Source organism: Hippocampus zosterae, chromosome 2 (assembly GCF_025434085.1).
Source record: "Hippocampus zosterae strain Florida chromosome 2, ASM2543408v3, whole genome shotgun sequence".
Classification (NCBI taxonomy): Eukaryota; Metazoa; Chordata; class Actinopteri; order Syngnathiformes; family Syngnathidae; genus Hippocampus; species Hippocampus zosterae.
This window is the reverse complement of record NC_067452.1, coordinates 33,321,741-33,331,517: the sequence shown is the minus strand read 5'-3', so window position 1 is coordinate 33,331,517 and position 9,777 is coordinate 33,321,741. Positions and strand designations below refer to the sequence as shown.

Below are 9,777 nucleotides of genomic sequence, written 5' to 3'. Positions count from 1 at the left end.
GCGAGCATGTACCCCACCTCGCAGTCGTGTCCCGCGTGACAGGGCACCAGCCAATGGCGTGGCTCCGCGGATCGGTTCTGCGTCGATGCGGTCCACTTATCATCGAGCCCCGCACGTCACGAGCGCCTTCCTCTCTTCTGCCTGCCCGCACGACACAGCCACCGACGACACCGTCCTTGCACACAGCTAGGCCGGAAAGGTAATATCAAAATCCTTTCAACGACGTCTTTTGGTCTTTGCAATACAGCCACTTTGTTTTTAGTGTCACATTTCAGTGTCACATTTCCGTGTTGTTTTATATCATTTTCTTTCATCGTGGATTGACGCTATCGTTACGCTTTTCATCCTAATAAACGTGTTGCCCTTGACCATTGTATGCCGTTTCGAGGACTGTCCTTCCAGATTTATCTGATGGTGCTCGGTGGGCACCGTAGTGGGCAGCCCGGCGACTATTTTTAAAACGACACTGTCAGCTGGCGTGGAAGCTCCGCAGGCCCCCCCCCCTTTTTTTTAGAACTGCGGTAGGTGTCAGAAACGGGCGTCATGTTGCAAACTTCCCGTAGTCTCTGCAACAAGTTGCGGAACCCCTGGATACAAAACATGCGAGCGTTTCGGACACATTTAGAGGCGACACCAGTTACTTGCCGCATTCTTGGTGGCCAGGGGGTTGGTTTGGGGGCGGGGGCGTGTCGACCAAACGCATTAAGTCACTATTATTGACTGTAGCGAGTTAACTACATTTTCGCCAATACAGCGATAAAGAATTAAAAGAGAGGAAAGCGCGTTTGATTTTTGGGTGTCACGATTCTGTTGACATTTTTTAACACACATTTCTCGCGAATACGGATGTCGTGCAAATGTTCTGTCAGACTGTCAAAGATTTATGCCGAGTATTTCTGTACATAAAAAGATTGTATGTCAGCTGCATGGTACATAAATCCGATGCATGATGGTTAATTTACGGCTGCCATTTTGTGCTGCCATCTTGTTATGCTTCCTGCAATAATCCAAAGGGAGCTTTTGGGAGCAAAATTTTGAATTTCAAGGAGACGATTACGAAAACACCTTAATAATATGTGCATTGACCGAAAGATGTTTCACTGTACAGTATAATACAACGTCTTGAAAGTACATTTTTAAATAGTCGGTGAAAAAAGCACAAAACAACTGAATGCGTCTCATGCTTGCGATTACTACAAATCAAAGAGAGAACACCTTCTTACTTGTCAAGACAATAAAAACTGACATGACAAGACAATAAAAGCTGACTTGTCTTCACTTGACATGACAAGTAAAAGGTGTTCTCTCTTCGATTTGTAGTAATCACAAGAATGAGACGTATTGTTGTTTTGTACGTTTTTCACCGGCTATTTAAAAATGTGGAGCTTCCATTTTTACACCGTTTAGAGTGAAGAAATACATTTGAATTGGATCAAAATTTTGCTCATTAAAAATGGTTGGGTAAAGGGTGGGGGTGCACAATTAACATTTCATAACATCATTATAGGGAACCTGTTTTGTTTACAAATTTCAGTGTATTTTATGAATTCCAAACCAGCGCTTAGTATAGAAAGAGACAGCCTAATACCAATGCTGCATGAGCACCGGCTCATGCATTCAGAATCAGAATGGCCAAAGGGTGCGTTTTGTCACTGGTTAAAATCGATGATGAAACCAACAACGGCACAGTAAACCCCACGGCCAAACAGTCTGGTTCTGTGACCTCCATTATTTGCTTTTCGATAGTTAACCAAGTCAAGGATAGATTAAACCGTGACTCTGGCCTCAGCACGGTATCAATTTAAAGATACTATTGATATTGCCATTTTGTCGCTTATTGCAGTATTGATTTATTTTTTGTTATTGTTATAGAATTTCGCAAAGACTGAGCAATCTCTTTTTGGGGGGTCAGACTAAGCATATTTATTTAGCTAAGTCACACCCGCCGTAAATCATACATCTGCTTTGCTGGGCAGACTTTTCTCAGTGCTCACACACAGCACACATGGTAACGCATAGAAGTTGAAAGTAAAACGAAAAAAAAAACTTAAAAATTTTGTGTTTTTTGTATGTGATTTGTTATTTAACTGGGTGAGTATAAGATGACCAAAGCAAGAATGCCTTTGTGCTGACCGCTCAGCCTGTTGTTGTGTCTTCAGATCCAACCCAACCATGTCCATCCTGAAGATCTGCGCTCGTGAAATTTTTGACTCCCGTGGGAATCCCACCGTGGAAGTTGACCTCTACACCAAGAAAGGTACTTGTACGCCTGAAACTAAATCAGCATGTTTTGTATTGTATTCTCGTGGCATCTTTTGTAAGACGGGAAGTAAAAATTAACCTGAGCTAACGTGGTAGCACGAACAGGTTGTCCCGCTTATAATTTGGAACGTGGTTGTTATTATAATTAACCAATCACATTCAAACTTATGTGAGCTGCTTACTGCTCCTTTTGCAGTCGGGCCATATTTGTTTCTCGCCATTACCCCTCACAGTTGCCAATTTCAGGCCTTCCTGGTGAGCTCAGATTTTGAGCATGTGCAAATAGCTCATGTAATAATATCACCAGGGCCTCACAGTGCTGTGTCGCTATAATGATTCCTGTATTAGAGCACAGTAAAAGTAGCTGTTACACACTAGCCACACATTGAGGTGAATATTGAGTTCATGGCAGCGACCTTGTATAAATGATTACGCGAAGGCAATTGCAGCTGAAGGGACATGATGATAATGCAAAGCAGGTGGAACCTCTTCTTGCATTTAGCCAGTAGCTACATTTTGACGAGAATGGCACTTCTCTTTGGTTAGTCAAACACTCTTGAGGGCTGAAACAAAAGACGCAGCTCAATGAAAAGTCCTGGGAATGTCAATGAGGCAACCTGAATGACCACTGACATGGAAGGCCCTCGATACATGGCTCACAGCTCTGTTTTCCATCTCATTTGGATAGAAAGGCTGCCAAGTACTCCCCGTTTACTGTAAATGGCCTTTTTGCACTGTGAGGAGATTTCCTTTCATGGCAGCCAGGTCTGATTTGCCATCTTCGCCGTTTCGATGACGGCATGTCCACCATACAAGCGCTTTACATCAGCAGCCACTCAAACGTAGACGCTGTTGCGTATGTTGTTGCAGCTCTGTGAAGCCGTAAAGGATGAAATTTATGGAAGGACTACACACGATTTTGCCAAAATTGCACACTTGGCCCGCATGGCCGCCGTGCCCCCACCACTCCAAGCATTAAATCCCCTCTAATGTCGGTCCGCTGGGCAAACTGAATAGATTGACATCCTTTCACAGATGGACTGCACATGCTCAGTTGATCCCCAGGCTGGCCCTGTTACATAACAGCGTAATGCAGCAGAGCCAGCACAATTTTCCCCCTTTACATGGTCCATTTGTCTTTGCAGGGGGAAACGGGCACCTTGTTGCGCCTTCCCAAAGAGAGCGAGATCAACTTAATTCATAAACATATCTTACCGAAATGTTATCATTTACAAGCACCAAGTGTAATACAGCACACGCTAAAGCACAGAATTCACTTTTGCATTGGGAGTGCAGGAACTGTAAGTTTTGCGAGACATCATTTATTCATGAAATGCATTTCAATGTGTATTAACTTTACACTTATTCCCAGGCATGACAAAGCACTTTTGAGTAACCCCCCCTCTATTGCCCAGGTCTTTTCAGAGCTGCAGTGCCGAGCGGTGCTTCAACGGGCATCTACGAGGCTCTGGAACTCCGCGACAATGATAAAACTCGCTACATGGGCAAAGGTAAAAAATGAATAAATAAATAAAATTATAGACTATGATGACTTTGCTCCTTTTCCACACTGTTCTCACTCATATCTTCGGACCACGTTTATCCCAACTCCTCTATCTCTTGTCTTCCTCCTGTCAGGAGTCAAAAGAGCAGTAAAATATGTAAATGAATTCTTGGGCCCTGCATTGTGTAACCAGGTAAACAAAAGTGTGGAATAAAAGTTGTAACTAACAATAGCGCTCAGCGGCGAAGCATGAAGAATGGAGTTTTCTTTTGAAACTAACCTTGGCAAGCACTAACAGAGGTTCATAGTACACTGGACACTGCAGTGTAGAAGCTTATCCGTTTCAACACAATACTGTACACAGTATATTACAAGACAGTTAATCAACATGATACCAATCGTGGAAGGAAACCACACAAGCGCAAGGTATTGCACTCTTAGTGACACTGAATTTGACAATGCCTGCAATCTATCCTCCTTGTCAGGAAGGTGACGCAAGTTACATCCATGTAAAATAGTGTCTATAAGAAAATGATACTGCAAAGGAAAGCCAAAATACATCATTCTGATTATAAATGAGGCCATATTACGATCGAGAAAATATCAAAATACAGTGTCACCGATTTATTTATTTATTTTTAGATGATGATAAAACCGATTATTCAAGACTCGTGCCGCACAATTATAAAGTCCAGGATCGGCTGGACGTGTATTTCATTTATGACACAGGTTTTTCTGCGGCCAGCTTCTTTTGTTTCGCGGATCGTCAACACTACTATAAGGTCCTCATATGAGAGGACGGCATGTTCCGTGGTGGTCTTTACCCTCTGCCCCCTTGCTCTTCTGCACGGTCTTCCTCAGCCTGGGTCAGTTATGGTCTGCTTGTCCTTTGCAGGTGTCTCAAAAGCTGTTGAGCATATCAATAAAACAATTGCACCTGCACTGGTTAACAAGGTAGGACCATTTATTATCTGACTCCTACAGCCGCACATCACATCCCCAATAACAATTCCTTAAAGTCACACACAAATCTTAGTGTACCCATAGTGTTCGCTTCTTGGCGGAGTGACAGATGTGTCGTATTAACAAAATTGAGTTTTGGATTTGAAAGTTTAATCTTGAGATCCTGCGACTCTCCTAACTGTTTGTGTATGTTTTGCCATATTGACCAGGAATTAACATGCCTCCTTACATTTTCAAGGTCACCTTTAACATATCATAAACATGTTTTTTTTTCTTTCTTTTTTTCGGAATCCAGAATGTGAATGTCACGGAGCAGGAGAAAATTGACAAGCTGATGCTGGACATGGATGGAACAGAAAACAAGTGTAAGATGTTCAGATCCTGTGCCACCTATAGTATATCCAAGCCTGCGTGGGAATCAATGATTGAACAATACGTTTTTGTCTCGCTTCAGCGAAGTTTGGTGCTAACGCCATCCTGGGCGTGTCCCTGGCTGTGTGCAAGGCTGGTGCAGCTGAGAAAGGCGTGCCGCTCTACCGCCACATTGCTAATCTGGCTGGCAACTCTGAAGTCATCCTCCCCGTGCCTGTGAGCTAACAATTACCAAAGTCAAGAAAGGGCAAAATACTTAGTTGGACATCATCAAAGTTGGTGTTTCCCGAACTTTTATTTGGCCATGGCACATATTTGACACGAGAAAAAATAAGCATGGTGAAACAAATATCACAAAATCTATATACGGTACTCCTGATGAAAAATTAGGAATATGTGGCTTATGTTCTGATCTAAATCATATCCCCATCGGGCGTACCTTTTAGGCCTTCAACGTTATCAATGGCGGCTCCCACGCCGGCAACAAGCTGGCCATGCAGGAGTTCATGATCCTGCCCGTGGGCGCAAGCAGCTTCAAGGAGGCCATGCGCATCGGTGCCGAAGTATACCACAACCTGAAGAATGTCATCAAAGAGAAATACGGCAAAGATGCCACCAATGTCGGGGACGAGGGTGGCTTTGCACCCAATATCCTGGAGAACAAGGAAGGTGAGAGCAAACTGTAAATGGCAAACCGTTCTAAAATGGCCTTCAGGGAGCTACTTGGTTTACGTCTGGCTCCCGGTGGACTTATGATTACTAAATAAAGACTTCAACTTGAGTGCATTTGTTGCCTGCCTGTTACTTGATGTGCTAAAATGGCAGTTACGTCAGTGTAAACATATGTTAGTTATCTGTGAATGTCTCCGGTATACATTTGCAACATACCGGGCTTTAACTCTCATCATAATGTGTTTTTCATGATTATATTAAAGCTCTGGAACTCCTCAAGAATGCCATTGGCAAGGCCGGCTACACTGACAAGATCGTCATCGGCATGGACGTGGCCGCCTCCGAGTTCTACAAAGGCGGCAAGTACGACCTGGATTTCAAGTCACCCGATGACCCAAACCGCTACATCTCCTCCGACAAGCTTGCCGACCTCTACAAGAGCTTCGTGAAGGACTACCCGGGTGGGTGATATACATCTTTGTTTGTGTTTTCTATCTTGTAACACGTTTAAAGCCGGCCGGCCCCAGAAAACTGTGAAACCTTTTTTAAAAAAATACTTTTGTAATATTGCTTTGCCGTCGAACTTAATTGCCTAGGTCATTTTGTAACATTATCCCAAAACAAGAACACAACAAATTAAACATTAAGAGGCCATTTGCCTCAACAAACGTTTTTTCAGCAAGCACTATACATGTAAAAGTTTTTAAAATTGTTTGATTAAATAATTATTCTGTCGTAAATACAGTATATACCGGTAATTAAACCATTAATCAGAATTTTAGCGTTAAACGTACATATTTATGAATAAAGTGGTTAATTAAAATGACATAAGTAATCATGAACATAAAATTGAAACAAATATGAATAATTTAAAATTAGAAATCATTTAAAAATAGTTATATTTTACATGGACACACTTTTTAAACTGTTTTTTTTTTTCCTAATGCCTAATCTACAAATGGCCTGGCAACATTGCTCTCGATTTGCAAAATGTCCCCACCCCTGTACTCAACATTGATTCTCCACAGTCGTGTCCATTGAGGACCCCTTCGACCAGGATGACTGGGAAGCGTGGAGCAAATTCACTGCCAGCACCAGCATCCAGGTGGTGGGCGACGACCTCACCGTCACCAACCCCAAGCGCATCGCCAAGGGCGTGGCCGAAAAGTCCTGCAACTGCCTGCTGCTCAAAGTCAACCAGATCGGCTCAGTCACCGAGTCTCTGCAGGCGTACGTGTTCACGCTGCAGTCAAGTTCCATCTTGTTGCTTCTAACCCTTGTTGCAAACAAAGCTTATGTTGTGTGGGTGCGTGTGTGTTTGTGTGTTTGTGTGTGTTTTCCAAACAGCTGCAAGTTGGCCCAGAGCAATGGCTGGGGTGTGATGGTCAGTCATCGCTCTGGAGAGACCGAGGACACCTTCATCGCAGACCTTGTCGTCGGTCTCTGCACTGGACAGGTGCTGCAGCCTATACTAATAGTTGAAGTGTGAATACACAACTGCTGGCTGGCAACCACTTCAGGGTGTATCCCGCATACTGCCCAAAGACAGCTGGGATAGGCTACAGCACACCCACGACCCTTGTGAGGATAAGCCGATCAGATAATAGATGAATATACAACAAGCTGTGAACACAAAGCAATTGAATGTCATTTCAAAACCCTTCTTTCAGTCATACCTTTAAAAACTCTTACACTGCTGGCCCTCACAGGTGACATGGAGATTTGCCTTCTGCTGCAGTCACTGGCGGTGAAAGTTTTTCAAGTAAAATGGCTTGCAGATAATTTAGTTTTGAAAAAAAAATGCAGTGTCGCAAAGGCTTTCCTCAACTTCTGCTTCGAACTCGGGTTAAACTTAGCTTCTCCTGACATGTGTAGCTTCTTCTGACAGTCGAGATGTATCACTTTGCAATACAGTATTTCCATGGTCTATTATTGTACAGCTGCACTGTCCTGTTTAGACTGTGATTTGTCACCATTTTGTGGCGTAGCAGGGCAGGTCAATGCATAGCGGTCATGAATTGGTGAGTTGTTCATCAAATGGAACATAGTCTGAGATCGTATCTACCAGAAAAAAACAGGAGTAGGTGAATTCTTGAATCGTGAACGGCTTGTATTCAGGAGCAATGCTGTACTAGTTCAACACCCATGGCCTTCTGCTTCTTGAAACTTGAATGCGGATAGTCAAAGTTTACCCTCCCCCGGCTGCAATAACGTCCGATCAAATGTGTCTGTTTTCAGATCAAGACTGGCGCACCTTGCCGATCTGAGCGCTTGGCCAAGTACAACCAGCTGCTCCGGTAAGTCAGCCCGGAAATACACAATTGGGCGTTGATCGCAGCCGTTTTGACAAAATGTCCTCTCCCTGATTCAGGATTGAAGAGGAGCTTGGTGACAAGGCCCGTTTCGCCGGCCAGAACTTCCGACACCCCATCTGAGCTGCACGGTCATCCTCAGGCTTCTGTGTTCATCACTCATAGTCGTCATACTGAAACGCCACGCAAAGTCGCTTGCCTTGTCCCACTCTGCGGCCTGCGGCATGGTGATGTGTCAAGCACCTCCTCAAAGTATGCTTTAGCTCCTGAAAAATAATTCTAGTAATACTAATGATAATCCCTTCTGTGTCTGAGGTGCCTGTGTAGCTTCTTGTGAGTTGTAGTAAATCTTGGTGCTCTACTGAGTAATTGAGCTACTCTAACTTTACTACTTGTCTCCAGCAATGGAAAAGGGTGTTATATGTGCAATGTGTCTCATCCGACAAATGTCTTGTGTTGCTGTAAACGTTGGCACAAATATATAATAAAAATATAGTTTGAAATGGCGGTCTTTGTGGCTCCGTTGTTTTTTCAAATGAGTATTTTGCACACCGTTGCTCAATGGTTTTTCTGGTTGATTATCCCACCGGTCCCTCATCTGACATTTCTTCCCAGCAGATAGAAGTAAAATATGTATGACGTGCATCTCTCTTGTGACTGCTCGTGTCTGTCACTGTGACATGTTTGATGTAATTTGAGTACCACTGGGAGGCAGAAACATGAGCACAGTGCTCCCTCTTGGGGATGCCATTTCTGTCTCTGAAGGACTAGGAGTCTCATTCTTTGAATGGTAAGCTTTACTAGGATAAATAAAGGCCTATTCTCAAGCAGTATGACAACTTTGAGGGGGGGGGGGGGGTCTCAGCTGTTAACTGTTTGAAGCTTATGTCAAGCTTCTTTTGGTTCGGATGAAATTCAGGAAATGTCGTTATGGGCACAAACACACTACCAAATATAACGGATAAACATTTGCTTTAATGGAAATTACTGGACCAAATTCTAAAAGAATGAACTACCGATAGATGCTTAGAGTGGATCTGTTTTTACAGCATTTGGACGTTGCGCCATCTAACGGTCACATACTAACAGTACATGTGATGAATTCCTTGCACGCAAGATCACAGAGGCATTGGAACTTGTCTCCACGGTGAACAAGGGAAAAAAATAGATTTTATGATTAAAATTACAGCGGCAGGTACGCATCGCAATGACTTATGTAAAACTTATCACAAAACTAACCAACAATATGTCGGTGTCATATTGAACGTACTTGGATGTCTATGATACTGTCGATTTCTGATAAGATTATTTCTTATTGTGGTGAGTTTCAGCAGGCCATGTCAGGAGTAGTCGTATAGCTTTTAAAAACCGAAAGTGATTCAAATCGTGTACAGTAGGAACTCTGCGACAGTCCTAGCATTTGACATGTTGGGGTTCATTTGACAACTTGATATGGCCTGTAATCATTGATTATCATAGGTTACTGAGACACTACGGAAAGGGTAAAAATACATCTTGTGGCACAAGAAGGCACGCTCAGTTATTGCCCTAAAGTATTACCAAAAGATTTTTAAGATTTTAAACATTTTTAAGATAAGATAATTTTATTTGTCACACACTGGGGAAATTTGCAGTCTACAGCAGCAAATTTGGGGGGGGGGGGATAAATAAATAAAAATTTGAGGGCCTAAA

At 43.1% G+C, this 9,777-nt stretch overlaps 1 protein-coding gene across 2 annotated transcripts; it reads left to right on the top strand.

Moving 5' to 3' along the window:
- Window positions 1–30: 30 nt before the first annotated feature.
- eno1a (enolase 1a, (alpha)) lies at window positions 31–8,588 on the top strand. Of its 2 annotated transcripts, none has more exons than XM_052058474.1 (12): window positions 31–199; window positions 2,160–2,257; window positions 3,678–3,773; window positions 4,662–4,720; window positions 5,025–5,094; window positions 5,184–5,317; window positions 5,548–5,770; window positions 6,037–6,234; window positions 6,802–7,003; window positions 7,121–7,229; window positions 8,012–8,070; window positions 8,145–8,588. In XM_052058474.1, exons 1-12 carry the CDS (start codon window positions 54–56, stop codon window positions 8,206–8,208), a joined length of 1,458 nt encoding a protein of 485 aa, XP_051914434.1. In that variant the 5' UTR covers window positions 31–53; the 3' UTR covers window positions 8,209–8,588. The 2 variants fall into 2 exon arrangements, with proteins under 2 accessions (XP_051914434.1, XP_051914435.1); XM_052058475.1 differs by lacking the exon at window positions 4,662–4,720 and adding an exon at window positions 3,901–3,959.
- Window positions 8,589–9,777: the final 1,189 nt, after the last annotated feature.

Excerpts from the sequence above, each read along its gene's own strand:
- eno1a (XM_052058474.1), top strand. The coding sequence starts at position 54 with ATGGCGTGGCTCCGCGGATCGGTTCTGCGTCGATGCGGTCCACTTATC. Across the intron at positions 5,318-5,547 it reads AAGTCATCCTCCCCGTGCCT|GCCTTCAACGTTATCAATGG; the intron begins GTGAGCTAACAA and ends CGTACCTTTTAG. Across the intron at positions 6,235-6,801 it reads CTTCGTGAAGGACTACCCGG|TCGTGTCCATTGAGGACCCC; the intron begins GTGGGTGATATA and ends GATTCTCCACAG.